This window comes from Mixophyes fleayi, chromosome 6, assembly GCF_038048845.1.
Source record: "Mixophyes fleayi isolate aMixFle1 chromosome 6, aMixFle1.hap1, whole genome shotgun sequence".
Lineage (NCBI taxonomy): Eukaryota > Metazoa > Chordata > Amphibia > Anura > Limnodynastidae > Mixophyes > Mixophyes fleayi.
Window position 1 is genome coordinate 58,452,409 of NC_134407.1, and position 22,633 is coordinate 58,475,041.

The following is a 22,633-nucleotide window of genomic DNA, read 5'->3' on the forward strand; positions in this document are numbered from 1 at the left end:
CTGTATGAAAAAGTGATATTATTTATAACTAAATAATACTAGAAACGTTCTCATGCAATTGTGAACAGAATCATACCAAATTTGAGGTAATTTGTATGCTGTAAACATTATGTAGCCTCTTTACCACTTTATATTTTTTATTAAGTAAAATAAATAGATTAGATTAAACTTGTTTGCATGTTGTTATTTGCAACAATTATTCAATTGAGTACTAATCTCATCGCAACCGATTGTACAGAAAATATCGATTACCACCTTCATCCAATTATTAAACTTCTACAGCATCATACTGCAAGCCCAAATTACATGCAGCGGTATAATCTCCACTGGATGACACACCAACAGTCCATTCAAAAACCCAAGCACCCACAAGGCACACAACAGGAGGATTTAATTTAAGACTCAATTACCAATAACTCCCTAACTGAAGGTAATAACGGTGCTATGGAACTTTCACCCACCAGCAACCCCATGACATGAATGTGCTCAAAGTACCTGACGTTAAGCAACCCAGCATTAGTGTGATGTCTGTACTATTGTGTGGTGACATATGACAGCTGCCCAGGTAGGACAGTCTGACCAGCTGTAGCCTTAGAATCCCGCAGGTGACAATGGCAAACCACCATTGCGAACAGAGGACTTGCACTCTGCAGACAATTGAATGACAGATTATTTAGAAGGCTCAATGCCCAATGTAAAATTTGTGCACCTCTGTCCGATACCACGGCTGTGCTGTCCACCAAGGAAGTTCCTTTCTATGCATAGCAATTGATCAACTTAATTTCTCACAGTAAACACCACCATAGATGCCATACTCTGCACTACATAGGTCCCTGACAGACTACTACGGTTTCATTGATTTATGGGCATAAGGGAATGGTGGAGATCATCCATATCTACATAGGGCCACTAACTTGGCTCGATCCTGGTACTTTTTTTTATCAGAGTAGAGAACCTCTTGGCTAGGGCAGATACTAGAGACGCACTACATCCAGGCCGATTGGCTTAGTCCTGAGAAGACTGATCATGTGGGACAAGCTGAATTCAACATCTTGGAGAAGGTACAAATCACCAGAGATGAAGCAGAAGTCAACGGGTTGGACAAAGAAAAATAGTGATGTGTGAAGCTGAAGATGTACGAAGACTTTTCAGAAACAACAGAGAAATGTAAATCAAAACTTTGCTCATGCAAAGCTTAGTAGAAATGTGGGCCTTATAAACAGAGGTGCACTAAATGCTATAAAACAATGTTCTACCATGCTTTTGATATGAAATAATGCAAGTGAGGTATATTTGTGCTGTCTTGACCTTTAGCAGATGTACTGACTCTGCAGTGTTAGCGTAGCAGTTATCAGTCTCAATACTGCACTGAGCCATCATTCGAGGCAGAATTGTGGCGGATCCTCACAGGTCTCTACCCAACTTTCTTGTAAACTTCACTATACATTCTTGGAACCACTCTTCTTCAATATCTAATGTTGTTTGACAAATCCTCATTAGCATTTCTTCCAATATGGACATTACATATTTATATATAGTTTGATATTACTGTGAGCACAAAATGGAGGGAGGGATTGTCCCTCAGCTGAGAGATATGGAACAGCTCCCAGAGGCACCTACTAGGAAGCACCTTAGGAAAACTTTTTTCCTAGGTAGTAGTGGCTTCACTCCAGCTTCTTAGTACAGTTGGAAGATGACCACACACACACACACACACACACACACACACACACACACACACACACACACACACACACACACACACACACACACACACACACCTCTATAACAGTAACTTTCCATTTTTTTTCACAATTCTCTACAATTGTTGTTTGTGTAAGAATCAGTTAAAATTTCTATTGCACTCTTTGTTGAGATCTAGCAATCGGAGTTGCCAACATTTCTAAGCACATCACATGCAGTATTAGATATCTAGATCCTTCACCATTCTGACAATGAACTGAATTGTAATATATTCTTTTTAATATTTTAAATACAACAACAAATATTAAGTTATAAAGCCCTTTGACAAGAATTTCTAATAACAAATATTTAAAACTAGGGCAGAAATCTTGAAATTAGGGACACTTGGCATCAGTGTGTATAAGACATAGTTGCCTACTCTCCCGGAATGTTCGGGAGACTCACGAATTTCTGGGAGTCCCCTCGGACTCACAGGAGAGCGAGGCAACCTCTCGGTCCCAAATCGCCACAACAGAAAAGTGACGGGCTTAGGATGTGAATTGTGCGTCAATGTGACCCGTGCCTGCTGCTGCAATTGGCCGTAAACTGTGACTGATACTTTGGGGGTGGGGCCAAATAATGTGCCCTGTCTTGCCCAGCCCCCAACATGCCCACCTCCCCCTGATCTCCCAGAGGAGTCCTTGCCAATATTGGCAAGTATGGTATAAGATCAACCCTTTATATCAGGCCTGTCCAACCTGTGGCCCTCCAGGTGTTGTGAAACTACAAGTCCCAGCATGCCCTTCCAGCTATCAACTGGTTGTCTACCGGCAAAGCATGCTGGGGCTTGTAGTTTCACAACACCTGGAGGCCCGCAGGTTGGACAGGCCTGTTTTAAATGGTACCTGTTAGCAACGCACAGTGTAGAAAGCCATTTTGAGAATGAAGCAGCTCCATTTACCCAGAACCTGTACCATTTAGAAGGCACTGTTTCATTTGCTTTGCATTCTGCTTGTTACTCAAATCTACTATGCAGTTCAGGTGTGACTCCCTTTGAGTGCTAATTGGAAGGCTGCACTTTATAAGCGCTCACCTGTCCTGCACTCATTGCCATGGATAGTGCTACATGCTAGATTCCTGGTTCCTGTATCTGTGTACTTCTGACCTTGCAAGCAGTTCCTGGTTCTGTATTTAGCCGTCTCCTGGTTCCAGACACCTAGCTTTGCATCTGCACGTTATTCTTATAGCTGTACACAGAATCCTCAGGCATGGACTGCGATAATTATCATTGCTCACTCTGCTGGGAAGTCACAGTAAAGACTGAGGCAATGCAGGATTATAACTGTTTGTGGAAATGCAGCAACATACAAAAAGACTTATATTCCAGCATTGGTGCTGGCTGGTACTCATCCCTGTACTACCCCAGAGTGTTTTCAGCTTTTGATTACTGGTATATCCAGTGTGCTTGTTCTCAAACCATCATTATATGTGCTGAACATGATATTCTTTTTACTACATCACCTCCTATTCCTGTCAATTCCTCACAGTGTGTATAGGCGACAAGCACTTTAAGAGAACCATTGAATGCACTGTACATACCTGAATTAGCTGGTCTGATCTTAAGCCGTAAGGCACACAGAATACCAAGCATGGGGGTGGGGAAAGAATCTCTGCTGGGAATGGAGATGATCACGTCATGGAGAGAACATTTGTATGAGGTAACATGATTTAACATGAAATTAAAGAGGAGGATGCAGGAGAACATTTAGGAGCATCATTATGCATTTAGCTGGATAGTGACTGCTAATCAGGTTACTCAATGTCTGCACTGGGCAGTAATGTGGGTAAGAGGTTATGAAAAAAAGGATTCATTGTTTAACTCCCTCATTACCAGGAAAGATCCTTGGATGTTTTATATATGCCATAAAACAATATATGTATGTGGGTCCGAGTGAAGGTAAAGCAAAATCAACAAATTAATAAATGCTCAACAAATTTTATTTCCCACTTAAGGAAGTAGTAAAATTCTGGCAGGTGACCGAGGAGATGTGTGGAAACTGCTGACTAGTAACATATGTGGGGAACACTACAGAGGGGGAACATATGCATACACCCCCAAAAATACCCTAAAAATAGAAGGTCATATTATATATGGGTACCAGATATATTCTTAATTGAATATATTAAAGTTGTGATCCTCACAAACTGCACCCGGATACTGTCCAAGGTTCCACACCGTATATAAAAAAAAAATATGGAAAACAACAATAGTGTGATATTGCTTCAGGATAATTCCAAGCACCAAAACACCCCGTGGATGTATTTATGCGTACCAGATAGAAGATAGAAACTGACAAGCTTGAAAGTGTGTAAAAGTATGCCAGCTTCTCCAACGTTTCCATTCCTGTTATTAGTTACAAGAAATGTATAAAGGTCTGAGATCCAAGATTGACTACAGATAAGCTATATCTATCTTCTATCTGGTATGCTATAGTATTAAGATTTCCCTTCACTGGAACTAAGGGGCCTAGGACAAACCATTAAAATCACCCCCGACCATTATCCCTACTCCACTAAACTTTGCAATTGCCAGTATGTATTCGGGTAGGAATCATTCTCCTGCCATCCGCAGATTAATTCTTTAGACTGCCAGAAAGTGAAGTGAGATTCATCACTAACAGAGGATGCTTTTCCAATAGTGCTGTGCTGTACACCATTACAATTGATATTTGACAATGCACACGGTAGTGAGGCTTGTGTGCCGCTGAATGGCCATGGAAACCCAATCCATGAAGCTCCCGATGTTGCTTCCAGGGGCAGTTTGGAACTCTGTAGTGAGTGTTGCAACAGAGAATATACAAGTCTTACGCATTACACACTTCAGTATGTGGCGGTCCTATACTGTAAGCGTGTGGCCTACTGCTTCATAGAGGAGCTGGTATTGCTCCTACACGTCTTTACTTCACAATAACAGCACTTATAGTTGACTGGGGCAGCTCTAGCAAGGCAGGACTCGATTGTTGGAAATGTGGCATCCTATGGCAGTACCACATTGAAAGTCACTCAACTTTTCAGTACAACTGTGATTACTAGGATTGCAATGTTGTTTGAATATGGCATGGCTGCATAACTGTATGCTTGATTCTAAGTAAAAGTTAGCAATGGATGTGAATGAAATGGCCAAACATTAATTAGAAGGGGTGTTTACATACTTTGGCCATGTAGTGCATATATACATAGGACCTTAATTTTATGGGTACTCAGGAGATGCTAGTAGTCAGGAGTTGTCCTACGATTTCAATGGGACCTTAATGGGCATTTTTTACCAATTTAATAAAAACGTCCAAAACACACAGAATGTGACACATATAATAATAAGCCCCAAAGTCCCCTTACTCTCATGATCTATTCAAGATCTAGAGAAAAAGTGAAATTTAACGAGAAGATGTGGTCCTAAAGTGGAAGGACGCAGGAATTTTAAATGACGCTGTCACTCCTTCCACCAAGTGTATATCCAGCTGAACCTGCAATTCCAGATTGATTTCCTGGGGCTCCAAACACTGTGATGGAGACATGCACCTATAAATACACTAGGCTGACAATTATGATGTATATGTGCAAGCTTTTACACTTTTCTAATTTACCTTTCAAGGCCAAAGAGCAATCTTTATGTTCAGTGACAAAATCACTTTTCAAACACCAAGACATTAGAAATGCGATTTGTGTGTGAATCTAATGAAGTGGACCTACTCTAATCCGAGTCTCAAGCCATTTCTCCCCACCAGCTTTACTACGTTTCTGTGCTTCCTTTGCCAGAGCGTTTTGGTCGCCTCCTTTTATCTTTTCTATGTGACCGGTTGGAAGTGCTTTCTATGACTGGAATTTGACTGCATTACAAATGGATTTTGAATCCAACTTCGGAACACAGAACTATCCTTTGTGACTCAATATTATTGTGATGATTTACTATTTGGGATTTTAATACAATCGAGTGGGGCTTACCGGGATTTTATGCTTCGCTATTTTATGTTATTTGTAATATCCTCTATTAGATCTATGAATAAACCAATTTGCATATTTTTTAATTTCTTGTTAAACCAAATGTATTTTAAAGTTATAGTACTGGATTGCTGCCATCTTTTTATTCACATTAATCCTAGAAAGTTTTTTTTAAGGGTCTGCAATTTGCTTTGTGTTACTTAAATGTGCCAAGCACAGGGAATGTATAAGCTAGACATTGTCTTAAAGTATGTACGTGCAAAGTATTGTAATACCTCTATTTGTACAGATATATATTTGAAAAGTAATTTAGTCATTTGTGGGACCGGGGTTCTGAAAGGCACATGGACTTAATACGGAGACGTCTCTTGTGATAGTTTGATATGATCCATTTGCACAGACTGTGAACAAACCTGCCAAATTGTGTGTGTCACATAGTTGCCTGTCCGTTCTAGCTGCATGCAGTTTGTATGTTCTTCCCGTGTCTACTCTGCTTTCCTCCAGCAGTGTGTGGTGGATCGTTGACACTGTAAACTCCAAAAGATTTGTGAGTGGTAAACACAATCTCTGGAAAGTGCTACATAACTTGTAAAAGCTATACCAATAATAATAATAATAATAATTCCCAGTGTCCACAACCCAATGAGTTGAAGCCACCTCGCTATTCTATTGTGATGGGACTCTCACACATCAGTAAGACTAAACAGGAGAACTTTGATAGACAGGAGACAAGATAGAGATATTATGGGTCAAATCAAACAGAAGCAAAATGTACTCAATGTTGACCTCTGCAACACACCAACGAGCATGAAGTCCTAACAAGAATATGTTTCTACATTATAATGGTATATATATAATATATATATATATATATATATATATATATATATATATTGCATTTAAATATATATTATACATTCATCCATTGATCCATTTACATTAGACAGCTACAAAGGGAAGACAGCTACAAAGGAAAGACATAAAATATAGAGTTGAATCCGTTGAATGGAATATGAAAAAAAGAGTAGGAGAAAGTGGATAGTAATGGTCTAACATGGCAATCATAGTACATCAACATGAGACGAACGTATTAGACATCACCAAATGTAACTTCAATTACCAGAAAAAAATAAAAATGTATCTCTCTCACTCTATTAATATATATCTCCACAGATACATACACACACACATATACATATATATATATATATGTATATTTTTTTTTTTTAAATGCAAGTGTACACATTTGCATTTTAAAACATTTCCTCAAACCTCTATTTTTACTCCCAAAAACTTTTTTAGTTCAATTTTTACATTGAAAAGTTCTTTTTTCAAACCATGTTAAAGCAACGTGCAGACGTGTGAAAGCAACAACACCGAAAACAAAATAAAAAAAAAACTTGCAATGTCAAAGAGAAATCAATTATAGTGTTCTGGTTTGGTAGTCATGCTGTGCCACAGAAGATAGAACTTGTATTTATATCTGAAGTAACCATGTGTCAAAGGAAGAATAGTGCTCATTATTGCTGCAGGAAACCTATTCTATTTTATGCTTCTATAATGTAGCTGCAAAAATGGACGGTTTGAAAATGCTCAAATTATACTCTGTGCTCAGTATTGCTCCATAATGCTGCAAAGCTGTAGGAAGCATTAAAAAACAGACAAAAACAACACTGGACAATCAGAAGTTGGATACAAACATTTCTTTGGTCATTCTAAAAAGATAATACATTTGGTTGATTCACAAAGAGAAAATCTGACTGTTCAAGCTTAACCAGAATTCTGAACATAGCAAGCCTAGTTGGTCCTATGAGACAATTAGCAGTTTTGATGTACATTTTAACATATTTGTTTAAGTTTACATGAAGATTGATTGGTAAAAACAATCAAAAGGCCACATTGTTTACTTAAAGAAATGGACAAAATTACAAATAAAAAGTGTTACCCTTTAAAATACATTTAAATGATGAAAATTATGCTCTTTGGAGGACTTTTCCAATATAAGTGGTATCCAAATGATTTTTTAACACTGCCTAATTTTAATAACCACCTTTTCATAGCTGGAGCCAAGGGGGCTGTTCCATGCAGCACTTAACCACAGGAGTCGTCGGGTCTCACAATACAGAACCAACAAATCAATTTTGTTTGCCATATTAAAATTGGTTCGAAGAGGGGAAGGTGAGGACCAATCACAAGCTTCAGTTTCTTCATTGCGGCTTGTAATTGGTCTTTCTGCTCACACCCCTCTTCTGGGGAATCACACAGCCCGTTTTTGTGTGGGTCTGTGAGAAGAACCGGAGTAGCCTTCTAAAAGATGGCTGCCTGAAGCGGCTCACAAGGCTCCGGCAAGGAAGTTAGTAAAATGTATCAAATACATAGTAATACTGTTTTAGTTGTAGGCAAGTTAACAGTAAAACTTATTATTACTTAATTTAATATGGCTGTACAATCATCAGATCCATCCTAAAGGTAGGATATACACTGGTGTTTAGCATTGTGTCTACAGATGACGAACACATGTTGGCATAAAAATAGGGATTGTTTATCCATACAGTAAACACACTCAATGACACATTTCCAAATGTCTGACACACCCAAAAAATGTTGTGTTAAACTGTCGGAAAAGTTGTGTATTAAAAGTGCATGCACTATGGCATCATTTTTAAAACATGTCCAAACTGCATTTTACAATGCAGCTCAAGGCAATGCAGAGGGGACACCAGTCTAGACGCCAGTGTGAATGCACCCTCAGAGGAGCAACACGTCCAAAATAACACAAAAACAACCACTTCCTCTTGTGTATGCATCTTTTCAGGAATGCAGTTTTGCATAGTAATACATTTTAATAAAACACCTCCCTATAATGAGAGCAAGCTTGTTTTGTTACAAGGAATACGGTCACAATTCATATGTGCTCATTAAATGTTTTGTTTCCACCTTCAGTAATACTCGTTTGTTGCACGTGCCACTTTCTGTCCACAGAAACACTGTTGATACAATCGCAGTTGAGAATTCCAGATGTTTGTTACTGATTTTAACAACCTTGCAACTGTGACGCTAAATCTAGTTTTATTAAGGCAAATAGGTAACATAGCTCCCTCCCATTCCCCTACATTCCTTGTTCAAATTTATAAGGCCCCCTAGGTGATAAAACTCTTGGAAAGCTAAATTACAACAGCTAATATTCTAATGTGTACCTTCTTTTTAAAGCGCCATCACTCTTCAACAAATCTTCATATACTGTGGCATGTATTCTATATCTGGCAGAAAATAACTTTGGCATCCTGGTCATTCTTTGTGGAATCCATTGATTATAGAAATACACTATATAAAAAATATACAATTCTATTTTTTCATATGGCTGATGCAATAATGCCCTGTACGTATAATGTAGTTTTCATATGCTATCCCACCAACATCAGAATAGTCAACATCAGAAAATCTGATTTTTATGTAATTAATTAAATTTTTTTGGTCATGTGACGAGCCCTCTGAAGTCCCCAGGAAAATGTTCTCACATTGTCTAGGATAATAAAAAGGCTCAGGGGTTTCATAGGACGCCCATAACACAATCCAGTGTGGTCATATCATAGCCATATTCTCCGAAGTGCTGTGAGCATTAGGTGTGGCTGGAGTGCTGGTTCCTGCCTTGTAGCTCTTTGGAGCCCTGCTCGCTTTCAGGAGCACCAGGAACGTATCTGTGGAGATTGCCCCAAATTCAAAGGAAAAAGTCCCATAGTAGATAAGGACATTTATTATAAAGGTCCACTCACAGAGAGCAGCCATGTGTTGCAGCACAAAACCTTCCTGTATGAATAAGACGCCACCTGAAAAATAATAATTAAGGAAAAGTACAGAATGGTTGGTTCTTCTGAAAACAAAATGAAATTAACAGAAAAGTTGAACGGTTTACTAATCTGCCAGGCTCACAAGACTTAAACCTGACCCTTGTACCATAGACTACCCTGTTATGACTTATGATTTACTCCTGTTTGACACAGTCTCATGACTTTTATACCTAGTTATACATTAAATAATTTTTTTATATTCTTCACAGTTATGAGCTCCACTAAAATGTCCATTTGTGAGAACATTTGAGAGATAAAAAGACATGATGAAATAAAATACATTTACATAATGTTACTGTGACTGGATCACTTACAAGTAACTTATGGTATAAATGTATTTAAAGGAAATAGCGCAGTTATATAATTGCAGAGGAAATGCATGATTTCTGAGGTATATATCTGATACAATAAGCATTTGTGGATGAAGTCTTGTGTATCATGATGTGGGGAAAAGACTTGCTTGGGGTTTTGCGACTTTCTTTGGGAATGTGTATTCTGCCAGTGTCTGAAGAAAGCACCCATGTTAATCTCATGTTAATCAGACCTTTTGATGTGTGAGGGTCCAGCACCTGAAGGCACAGGAATGTTTAATTGGACATGCTACTAGATTTCCTGCATCTAAAAACAAGATGCAGGAAATCATAGCAAGTTTTAGGATATCACAGATAAGTGTAAATATTGTTAGCTTTGTATTACATGTAAATCCATGTTTGGGTTAACAAATTGCATACTGATTCTAACAAAGCTCAGACCTCAGGGGACTGGCTTACCCTTTGAGGCTGTTACCAAATCTGTATAAAAAGCACTGTCTTGTATTGAAAATTGTTCTTCTTGTTCCATCTGACCTGCTCCCCAGTACCTTCAACCAGGGTGAGCAAATAAACATCATTTGCTTCAAAGACCTGCTTGGAAACGTCTATCCCTGTGACCTACAGATTAGACCCAAAATCGAATCCGTTCCCGACCGTTTCTGAGGTTTGTACCCAGATTTCAGTTACCACCACTCTGCCTGCTACCCAGCAGCTCTAGCCAGTGTGATGGGCCAGGGGTGTTCTATCCACAGCAACCCTGATCCATAGGACGAGGTTGAGGGTACCAATCCAGGTACACCAGTAACTGGGTACACTCGCAGCGTCAGTTGCCCAAAAGAAACCCGGTACTGGACACCGGTAAGGAGTCCAGTGGTGGCAGCATTTGTAAGCCCCTCCTACTGCGGTTAGAGGGCGCAATTGGGATAACAAAAGGGAAGGGTGGCAAAATAAATCCAGCTGGTTCACAGCAGCAGCAGACAGGGTGGCATAGGCGGTCCATCCTGTCACAGTTACCTTCAAACATGGTTCACAGTTAAACCTAAACTGAGCTCAATAGTTGGCCAGGCCCCTACTCAGAGGGCCACTTATATATTTGTTTCCCATAACTATTTACAAAAGTCATAATAAAAAAAATAAAAAATAAAATAAATAAATAAAAAAAAAGGTTGGAGAAATGGTCTTTCCATTTTATGCTCAATTTGAAAAATAAATTACAGTCAGAATGATCGGCCTGGGCCGATCTTATTGGCGTCAGCCAGGGCCAGTGGCTATTAGAAACACCTGGCAGTTGAGTAAAGGAAAGCACTCTACTCTCATCCAATCAAATAGTTCATGATCAGAAATACAGTTGTGCAAGCTGTGAATAACTCTCACTCACTCTGCACAGGATACACACACTGTCCCTGCTCCCTACCTCACAGTCCAGCAGGATGTGTGGTCTGACCACTGAGAAAACACTGTTAGCAGCCCCTCCCTCGCCAAAGCAGCTGGACCAGCAGATAAACAGATTTCCCCTCCTACAGGCTTGATGTTTGTACATTGTATTTAGAGTGTGAAACTTCTCTATGTGGAATAGTCCCATATTCAGTCTCTATATTTAGAATGTTTTTGAGATTGATACAATTATTTTCACAGTAAAGGAACACACAATTAACCCTAGTGTGTGTGTGTGTGTGTGTGTATGGCGTGTGGAAGTATGCGTACCTGCACAGAACCAATATTCATGTTCTGTATGTTGGACATAATTATGAATATGTTGTTATACTACATACATGGACAAATACAAAGATACCGCTTTTTGTTCTGTGTAGGAAAAAGTACTTTGTGTCTATTCTTAATCTATATGTATATACAATTGCACAGTGCAGCATATTTCTGATTGTTCACCCTTTGCACAAAAGCAAAAATAAAAAAATCAAAGTCGCTCTAGTTACATTGTTTTTTTTCCCCCAACATAAACCGGTTTCCATGTCATGCAAGACAGTAGAATTATTGAAGATGAGTAATGCCATGTTTTACTTGGCTCAATGATGGCGATGCACAAGATCCAGCAGATGCAGCACAAGCTGGACTGCGAGAGGCTTTTGAGACTTGTACCATACACTACCCTGCTAGGATTTACTATATATTCCCATTTGACACAGTCACATGACATTTGCATAGATTTAGTTATGAATTAAACCAATTGTTTGTATTTTCCGCAGGTGTGTGCACCATCAAAATGCCAGACATGTCCATATTTCACAACATTTGGGAAATATTGAAATGAAATACATCTACATAATATTATAGGTCCTTCACTTATGGTGCAGTTAAATCTTAATTCAGTTCATTAATATGCCACTACTGAGAAGGTCTTAGACATTTATATTTATCACTATAATTTGGAAAGTCAAATAATAAAAGAAAAAAAAAAATCAAAGAAAATGGTTTCAACCCCCCCTCAAAACAAACAAAAGTAGGGGAAATGGCCTACTGTGCTCCCCTGATCAGTCTGTCTTGCCATTTTGTACTCAATATAAAAACATAAGTTACAGTCAGAGTTTACAATGAAGGAAAATAAAAAAAATATAAAATGTAGACTGTGCCAAAAACTCAAAATTAGGAGCTGCATTTAATATTTCTCCGGTCACTGTAAAATCTACGAAAGAAATGATTGTATGCAGAAATCTGATTAGCTTGAACCAAGTGCAGTAATCTTTTTGTTATTATCAAGGCTTCCGCTGTGGAGAAAGGAAACATAGCAATTACATTGTACATTATAAAGTAATCCAAAGAGCACAATAAACGGTTTAGCTTGTTTTCATTAAAAATGGAAGCAAGCGAGGATTATAGACGCAAATTGAAGGCAGATTAGAAGCAATTGGCCAGTTTAGCTGTACATTCTTTCAGTGGATTTTAAATCCTCAAATCCATTCCCCTTGGTACCACAAGCTTTCTATGTGCAAGGTATATTCCTGTGTGAAGGTATGAGGAGAATTAAGTTCTAATATAATATAATAATATAATTGTACTCAGATAAAGGACCACACCCTCCCCTACTAACACCACAACAGGACAACTGAGTAAAAGCTATTCCATGTGTTCTGTTTAGACAAATAATACAAAGAGACCACAACATCATTGTGTATAAATTTATAATCTTGTTTTAATGAAGCTTGAACAAGGATTTGTCACCTCAGTAACCAGTCCCCTTTGTTTAATACAGATGTTATTTATTTATTTTGCTTGCTTCAGCAAGCTCATACTTATCAATGAAAACGCATGGAAACTAATGTGTAATTTAGTGAAGCATATTCTGTGAGTTGCACTTTTACAGATACAATGTATTGTACTTGTACAAAAAGCGAAAAATCGAGTGTGCTGTGCTCTAAACATGATGTTAACTTGGTCGCTCCCCAGTGGTTATGATCATTTATCTGACAGTTCTATATTCAACAAGAAGGGTGACCTAAGGTGGGATCTCAACCTCTTTATTATCATAAAACGTGAAGTTTATAAAATATCTTGTTTTTAATAGAGCAAAAAGCCACCAAATTCCTGCCGAGTAAGATGGTTTCTAAAACCATGCAAATCCGTTACTACCAACATTTGTAACGACTATTATGGACACAGTGTAATCAAACAGTTTATAACATGCATTCAACATACACATATATAAAATACAGCACGCCATACAAAGTTACAAATAAGAAAAATCTGAAACTAGTTATACATAGGGGGAGATTCAGTTTGATGCCGCGATGCCTCCAGAACAGTCCATGGAGACACATTGCCTCAATCTTCTGACTGAAATCTTCACTCATTTTCCCATACGTCCCATAGATGTACGCAGAAAAAAAATGAGCGGAGATTCCTTACCATAATAGGCGGCAATATGCGTACGTGAGCATAAGGTGATGTTTAGCATCTCCCGCTGAACTGAATCTGACTTGTAGGGTACACTAGAGTATACTGAATTTAGAAGTTAGATCATAAATATTCCAATTGTTCAAAGGGGAGCTTAGCACCAGTCAGAAAAGACAAGTAATGTATATTAATGAAAGATGGACTTGTGGAGCCATAAAATGTGACAAGAAATGTAGCCAAACTATATCTTTGATGGAAAAAGTTTTTGAATCACTGGATGGAGGAGGTAACTTGGATCAAATGTCTCAGTTTATTAGAAGAGCAGCTGACCGTATACAAATGGAGAAAAGTCACCACCATTGTGGCTTATCCACCAAAAATCACCAAAATAGGGAGCCATACATTACTCTAGACAGTCACAAAGAACCCTAGTATAAAAACTTACTATCTGCAGGGATCCTGCTTTTCATTCCTAAAGCTGAGTGTCAGGTGCTGTCCCCGCACTTCTATTAGGTGCCAGGGACGGACGCCTGTATCCTCTCGCGGCTGGTGTCCCGTTGCTAGGCAATGGGATGCTCTTCCTAGTTCCGGGCGGCCACACTGCGCATGCAATGATATCTGGGTCCAGTTGCTAGGCAACGGGACACTTCACATGCTATGTTGAAGTTTCAGCTGCAGCTAATAGCCCAATCACCCCCTCCTTCCTTCTATTTAAAGCTCATTCTGTCAGTATCTGGTGCCAGAGTATTGGTTCACGAGCTCCAGCATTCGTGTTTGCTTCTGACCTTTGGCTTGATCCCCGGACTTGTGTTATGCCTGGTACCGCTCTCGTCTGTCTGGTTTGACCTCTGGCTTCCCTCTGGATCATCCTCTTGTACTTCGCTCCCATCTGGCTTTTGACGTGGACCGTTCGACCATTCCTGTTCCACGCTACCGCACTGGTGACTAAATTGGAGAACCGCGACTTGTGCACCTCACAAAGCCAAGTCCGTACCTCCTTGTGGGGGTCCCTGGTGAATACCGGGGGAGCATTAGACTTCGCGCCTCCTTGTTTAGTTGTGCCAATACCAGTCGGTGGTACCTACAGTAGTTCTAACGTGACACTGAGCAACAGGATCACGGTTCAACCTGGCCATACATGGCAAGCAGCTGGATGAGTTCTGACCTGTTCGTGTGGGGGCAATATGACAGACACAGACCAAGAGTCGTCGTCTTCTGACCATGGTTGTTATTGAACAAGAGGAAATCCTGGCTCAGGTGATTACTTTAAAATCAGTAACTGTCCTGCTACATATTATATTTTTTTGTTCCACATTAACCATTATACTAGAAATGATTCCATTTCTAAATGATCATTACAAAGCGCTATTCGGTCAATTGATATCACCTACAACGCCTTGGCATGTGTGGCCAGTATTAACTAGGATTTAAACAATATATTAATTTGCGAGTACAGAAAATTCTAAAAGGTTCACAAACTCTCACCACTATAAATTGTGTATGTAATATATATATATATATATATATATATATATATATATATATATATATATATATATATATATATATATATATATATGGCACTTGGGCTGGAAGATGCTGTTGGAAGTAACATCATAAGTATATACATTAGTATAAGTATATATTATAAATCAGGGACACTACTGGGGCACCTTAATATCTGTATTCACAAATGTTGGTAGGAGAATGGAAGGAGCTTTTCTAAGGTATCAATGTAGTAATAGTCGGCATTCAATTAACCAACTATAGTCTAACTAGTAGTATATAGGGCTATCTGTAATGCTGGAGATATCACAGGATTCTCAGATATTCACTAAATTATCAATCAGTACCACACTCTCCGTTAGCGATCATCATGTTCAGATATAGGGATGGCCTAGCCGGAGAGGGGTGTTCTGATCCCTCCCTCCCAGACTGGATGTTCCTCCCTTCCTTCGCTCTTCAGTTCAACATTTGTGCGCATGCAAGGATTTGCATACACAGAGGTTAGACAGAGACAGATACCAGAAATACATTCTGTCGCCTCTGCTTTCAGCAACTAGAGTATGCTTTTTACGGCTTATCGGAGCAGCTGTCCCTGCTTCAGTCAATTGATGAATTGACCCATTACTATATCTCTTATGGCTGCAAATAGCAGCGATAAGAGATACAACATTATCCCACAAATGTATTTTATCTTGAACCATAATGCAATTTTATTGAATTGCCAAAATTGCAGCCCAGTGGTGAAAACTGCCATATCAACACCAGCTCCAGAGGCAAGAAAATTCATCAAGTGTTCAGCACTTGAGTCTTCAAATAGTGTGCAGTCAGCAGTGTGAGCTGACCGTTTTGCATTAAGGTTCAAGAAACAGGAGACCAGCAGAGTACCAAGAGTTAGGCAATAAAGTTGTAACACAATAATCTACTAGCCCAGTGGTTCCCAAACTTATGCAGTTCGCGGCACCCTTAGAGTCTCCAAATTTTTTCAAGGCACCCCTCCAAAATAATTATTGAGCAGTCCTGTTTTAGTAGTAGTTGGGTCAAAAAATTGTAATAAGTATTTAGGTCAGGACAGAAATACTTATTTAGTTGTATGCAAAAATGCCCCCTCTGCATCCAGACACTCTTCCCTCAGGCACTCTGTCCCCTCTGCATCCAGACACACTGCCCCCTCTCTCACACTGCCCCCTCTGCCACGCTCCTCTGCCCTCTCACAATGCCCCCCCTCCTCTGCCCTCTCTCACGCTGTCCCCCTCCTCTGCCCTCTCTCACGCTGTGCCCCTCCTCTGCCTCGAGTGAGCCCCTCCTCTGCCCCGCTGTCGCACTCCTCTGCCCTGTTGTGCCCCGCTGTCACCCTCCTCTGTCCCGTTACACTCCTCTGTCCTGTTGTGCCCCGCTGTCACCCTCATGTCCTGTTGTGCCCCGCTGTCACCCTCCTCTGTCCTGTTGTGCCCCGCTGTCACCCTCCTTTGTCCTGTTGTGCCCCGCTGTCACCCTCCTCTGTCCTGTTGTGCCCCGCTGTCACCCTCTTCTGTCCCCTGTTACACTCCTCTGTCCTGTTGTGCCCCGCTGTCACCCTCCTGTCCTGTTGTGCCCCGCTGTCGCACTCCTCTGTCCTGTTGTGCCCCGCTGTCACCCTCCTCTGTCCCGTTACACTCCTCTGTCCTGTTGTGCCCCGCTGTCACCCTCCTCTGTCCCGTTACACTCCTCTGTCCTGTTGTGCCCCGCTGTCACCCTCTTCTGTCCCGTTACACTCCTCTGTCCTGTTGTGCCCCGCTGTCACCCTCCTCTGTCCTGTTGTGCCCCGCTGTCACCCTCCTCTGTCCTGTTGTGCCCCGCTGTCACCCTCCTCTGTCCCGTTACACTCCTCTGTCCTGTTGTGCCCTGCTGTCACCCTCCTCTGCCCCTGTTACACTCCTCTGTCCTGTTGTGCCCCGCTGTCACCCTCCTCTGTCCTGTTGTGCCCCGCTGTCACCCTCCTCTGTCCTGTTGTGCCCCGCCGTCACCCTCCTCTGTCCTGTTGTGCCCCGCCGTCACCCTCCTTTGTTCTGTTGTGCCCCGCTGTCACCCTCCTCTGTCCTGTTGTGCCCCGCTGTCACCCTCCTCTGTCCCGTTACACTCCTCTGTCCTGTTGTGCCCTGCTGTCACCCTCCTCTGCCCCTGTTACACTCCTCTGTCCTGTTGTGCCCCGCTGTCACCCTCCTCTGTCCTGTTGTGCCCCGCTGTCACCCTCCTCTGTCCTGTTGTGCCCCGCCGTCACCCTCCTCTGTCCTGTTGTGCCCCGCCGTCACCCTCCTTTGTTCTGTTGTGCCCCGCTGTCACCCTCTTCTGTCCCGTTACACTCCTCTGTCCTGTTGTGCCCCGCTGTCACCCTCTTCTGTCCCCTGTTACACTCCTCTGTCCTGTTGTGCCCCGCTGTCACCCTCCTCTGTCCTGTTGTGCCCCGCTGTCACCCTCCTCTCTCCTGTTGTGCCCCGCTGTCACCCTCTTCTGTCCCCTGTTACACTCCTCTGTCCTGTTGTGCCCCGCTGTCACCCTCCTCTCTCCTGTTGTGCCCCGCTGTCACCCTCTTCTGTCCCCTGTTACACTCCTCTGTCCTGTTGTGCCCCGCTGTCACGCTCCCTCTCACTCCTCTGCCGCGCGCCAGCCATAGAATAAAAAGAAAGAACACAGAAACTTACCAATCTGTCGGCCGCCGGGACCCAGCAGACTCCTCTCTCCCGCAGCAGCCTGTTACTGACATCGATATTCAGTGACAGCTGAGGGAGAGAGGAGTCTGCTGGGTCCCGGCGCCCGACAGATTGGTAAGTTTCTGTGTTCTTTCCTTTTTTCAATGCTTGGCCCGCGGCACCCCAGTGACAAGCCCGCGGCACACCTGGGAGCCGCGGCGCACAGTTTGGGAACCACCGTACTAGCCTAATGTTGACAGGTATACTTATATATACAAACATATATATATATATATATATATATATATATATATATATATATATAAATATAAATATATATATATATATATATATATATATATATATATATATATATATATATATATATATATATATACACATATACATATATATATATATATATACACATACATACATATACACATACATACATATACACATACATACATATACACACACACACACTAATATATATATTTTTTTTTAAATGTATTTAAAGGCTGTGTATTACAGATCTGAATAAATACATTTTATAACAGATGTGCCTATACTTTACTACAAATATTTGTCATGTTCCTTTACGCTTGTCTGCAGCAGGTTGCTGTGCTAAGAGCAGACAATGTGAAAGTGCGTTTGAGCAAAGCAAGTCTTACAGGCTGTGGATTGGTTGAATCATATCCAGGTGATATGTCAGGACCAGGGTTGCCAACTCTGAAAATAAAAAAACAAGCCCAAACAATCCTAAAATCCCCCAAAAATTCAAACTTTAATTATTTTGTATTTACGATACAGATATCAAGATAATATTAATAGTAATCGGATCTGCAGCATTTTCTGCAGTTACAGTATCTAAAGATGAAGATTAGGAGTTATAGCTGTACTTTAGGGGGTTTGTTTTCTCTGTAAACTACAATATAGTCCTAGCTTTACACTCATAACTGCACACATCATGCTCTGTCTGGTCACATATATACTCTCCATATCTACTGCATACAACACAGACAGGTTCCCCAGGAGGGGCTAACGCTTAAGTTTGCTGAAAGAAATGATGGGTTTATCTTCTAAGACAGAAGGTGCAGATTTTGGAAGAGGTGCAGGAAGAGAGACAGATGATAAAAGTGAGGCAGGAGAGGACCCTGAAGCTGAGAGATGGGCAGAAGGAGGCAAAGCTGTCAAGGGAGGGCAGGTTCTGAAATCTGTGTTGTACTGGAGGTAGTTGTTACACTGGTACAACCAGAGACCGTTTTTAGCATTAGCTCAGGAGATGGTGAGTCTGGTGAGGCAGGGACACCACAAGGGGTTGGTATTTAAACATGTACAGGAGAGGATGCAGATACTGAAATATGTATAGCACTGGGGCTATATATATATTACCACTGGTGCAGAAGATGGGGGGTTTGGTGAGGCAGTGACATCACAGGGGGTGGGCACTGAAAAAAGGGCAATAGAGGACGCAGATGCTGAAATATGTGTTGTACTGGAGCTAGATGTTGATAAACTGGCACAACCAGAGACAGATTGTAACAGTAACTCAGGAAATAGGGAGGTTGGTAAGACAGGGGGCATCAAAAGTGGTGGGTACTGGAAGATGGGCAGGAGAAGAGGCAGATGATGGAGGAGTTGCGGGGCATAGGCTGTGTGATGGAAGAGGCCCTGCGGGGCTAGAGGAAGATAGGTGGGGAATATGGGCAGGCTGTAATAATGGGGCATTAGCCATTATAGTGGAAGAGGAGTCAGATAACGGAGACTGATTTTTGGATATAAAGTATGCTCCAGATGCGCTTTTCTTCACCCGGGTCTATTGCTTTCCTGTCCCCTCTGTACAAACATCTTGTACAGCGAGTCGGCCGGTAACTGGTTGTCATTGTACCCAAGGCAGTACCAACGCTGTTAGGCAGAAGGCTGGTCTTGCAGCTGTAAACTCGAGGCAGCTCCTGTTATCTCTCGTATACCTACCAACACCTGAGGTCACGCCAACTTAAAAGACCAGCAGCGTCCTTTACACTGAAACCTTATTATACACAAAGGCAATAAAGTTTTTTTGAAAGAAAACAAAAAAAAAAATTGTTTTGAAGCACAAAAACCCGCAACCACCAGAAAAACCCTGCAACTCTAAAAGAAAAACAAGCCCAATTCCGTTTATTATAAGCGGGATTGGCAACTATGGTCAGGACCTCCAATAACTGTATACTCAGAATTCTAACCTGCATCAGACACTGTCCGTTTTAAACACATGGAAGGAACTTCAGCAGTCTCTAATGGTTTTGTTAGGTAATACTTTACGTTTTAACAGAGCTGCAGTGGAATGTTGAGTTAATACTGAATAATCCTTCTGGTTGACTGTTAAAAACTACATGCTTCCAATGACCTTTCCATTTGTTTCCACAAAACTACTGTGACGGGACCAATAGGTTAACCAAGTTAAAACTATCTCCCTCCATTGTATGTAGAATGCTACTGACAATGATATTTAATGTACTAATAGGGTAGAAATAGAGTACTGTTGTGTAAAGGTCCAATTTGATTGGCTCTATTGTTATTACAACAGAACATTTAACTGTATCTGTGTGGTATTAACACAGGCAAACAAAAGGTGATCCTGAATCTGCAACATTTTTCCCACACAATACCATAAGCCCGAACACATCCAAACATCTGTTTATGCTCATGATCCTGTCATAAATGTAGTCTAATCTTATCTGTTAAACTACAGATACCAAATCTGATATGGTTTTTGAGCTTCTAAAACTATAGGGGATTAGTACAGCCTGGTATGGTAAGTGTTGTTGTGTCTTCTGTATGAAGCCTGGTGCCATCCACCTGGCTCTCAACAGTCCAGGGCTTGGAATAAGCAATTTGGATAATGAAAACACAGAGCAGCAAAATACTACAAGTGTCTTCCACACACAGCATTGCAAGTGACCACTGCTATCTATAGAGTCAGCAAAATCTGTCCTATCTGTATTTAACAAAGATGTTGCGCAGAAGTGGTTTAGACATTTACCAGACTGAGCACATACCACTAAAATCTTTCAGGCTCTCAGTATTTTGTTGCGTTTCCCTGGGGATACCATATAAACAGAACATAAATAATCAAGGATTTTACTGGGCTAACGGTTTATGTCAACTCTGCACCCAGTACTTTAACAAGATTCCATTACACCTCCTGTGGCTCCACAGCTTTCAAAGCCTATACATATCATCTTGTAGTAAATAGGAGTCAAAAAGGCAAACGAAAGCCTCATCAGGTAGTGTCTCCTTTTATTTTTTTAACACACGAGAAACCTGACACTTAAACTTGGTAGAATAAGGGTTATTTCAAGTCATTGCGGTAATAGAAATTATATATATTTATATATAATTTCTTTCTGTCAAAAGCTTCGACTGAACCCAGCTGAAGTGATAGGTATAACCTTGTGGTTTAACTGACCTGAGACTCTGCTCACATGACAGAGTCAAAGATCAAACCTTGAAAATTGTGTCATTTTTTTATTCATCCTGCTGCTGAATTGTTAATTCAGTAACCACTGTCCAGGACACTATATAAACCATCTAAGTGCAGATTGCTCTACTATATTAGAGTTATGTTTAATCATTGTCTAAGATGTCCCCTGGGAAGATTCATGTGGTCGTGCATGTTATCTCGTGTAGAGGCAAGAAAATGGGTCAAAGAAAAATTAAAGACCAAATTGTAAAGACTTAAGGGTCATTGTTCTTGGACCTACGGATTGGCATATGACATTTATATACTAGAATTTTATATCCCAGACGCTTATCATTTCCAAAATAGTTGCATGGTCACGCTAATTTATCTTTTTTATGTAAGTTTTGGGCTTATGTGCTTATGTGCTTTAACTCCTTAAAGATTCCCTGTGTCTGAGTCCACCATCCCCTACATGGATAGTAAAAGAAATAAGCTTGTATAAATTAATTTCATTTTTGGAAGGAGCAAGCCTAATGTATTTTGTTGTAAGTACACCCAAAAAAAGGTATATAGGCAGCATATTGTGCGACACTGAAGCTGGAAATTCCCTGTTAATTAGCATCTCTTATGGGTCAGGATTAGGAGGAAGGTTTCACTTTGACCACTGCATGTCCATTCCTAGTACAGGGAGTGTCGTGTCCTGTCCTGTGTGTGTGCGGTACAGATAATAGGGAAATGGCACAATGATAAAGAATACAGTTCTTTGTTAAGTTACAGATTGTATATTTTGTTTAAATCCCAACTTCAGATAACGCATTGTTCCCTATGACCAGAGCTATTCCCAATTGCTAAACATTATTATGTAATAATCACTGTGTTGCAAGCTCTCCGGGTGGCACAAAGGGAGGTCTGCTCACATTCAAACCAAGGGGATAAAACAGGCTGGGCATGCTCAAAATGTCTTTGCCTATTGGCCCAATCCACAAGCAAAGAGGTGCTGCAGCAGCTGTATACAACACTCAGAACTAAGCGGTTACAGGTGTTGTTGAAGGAGAACTACTCTCCTGCAACTAGTGTGGTGTGCAGGTGGCACTTACAGTCGGTGAATGTCTGGTGGCAGAGTAACATTAATAGGAGTGGTCAGTAATAGCAGGTTACCAACGGTATAGGAAGAATCGGTAAAACCACAGAACGGACGAGAGACAGACCATGTGGCTGAGTAAACCCATCCTGTCACAATTAGAGTTCTAAAGGAAATCATCAATGGAAGGGGGCTAGAGAAGAACCAATAACACAGCCTACTTATGGATCTGAGATTGAAGTCCA

General features: G+C 40.9%; 1 protein-coding gene across 2 annotated transcripts in view; it reads right to left on the minus strand.

Annotated features, from left to right (window-relative positions):
* Positions 1–7,370: 7,370 nt before the first annotated feature.
* The window catches only part of LOC142161227 (transmembrane protein 150A-like), a 107,435-nt gene continuing 92,172 nt past the window's right edge, over positions 7,371–22,633 (minus strand). For both annotated transcript variants that reach the window (XM_075216627.1, XM_075216628.1), the window contains exon 7: positions 7,371–9,509. In XM_075216627.1, the coding sequence (XP_075072728.1) occupies positions 9,265–9,509 (245 nt within the window). In that variant the 3' untranslated portion in view covers positions 7,371–9,264. The remainder of the gene's footprint in view (positions 9,510–22,633) is intronic.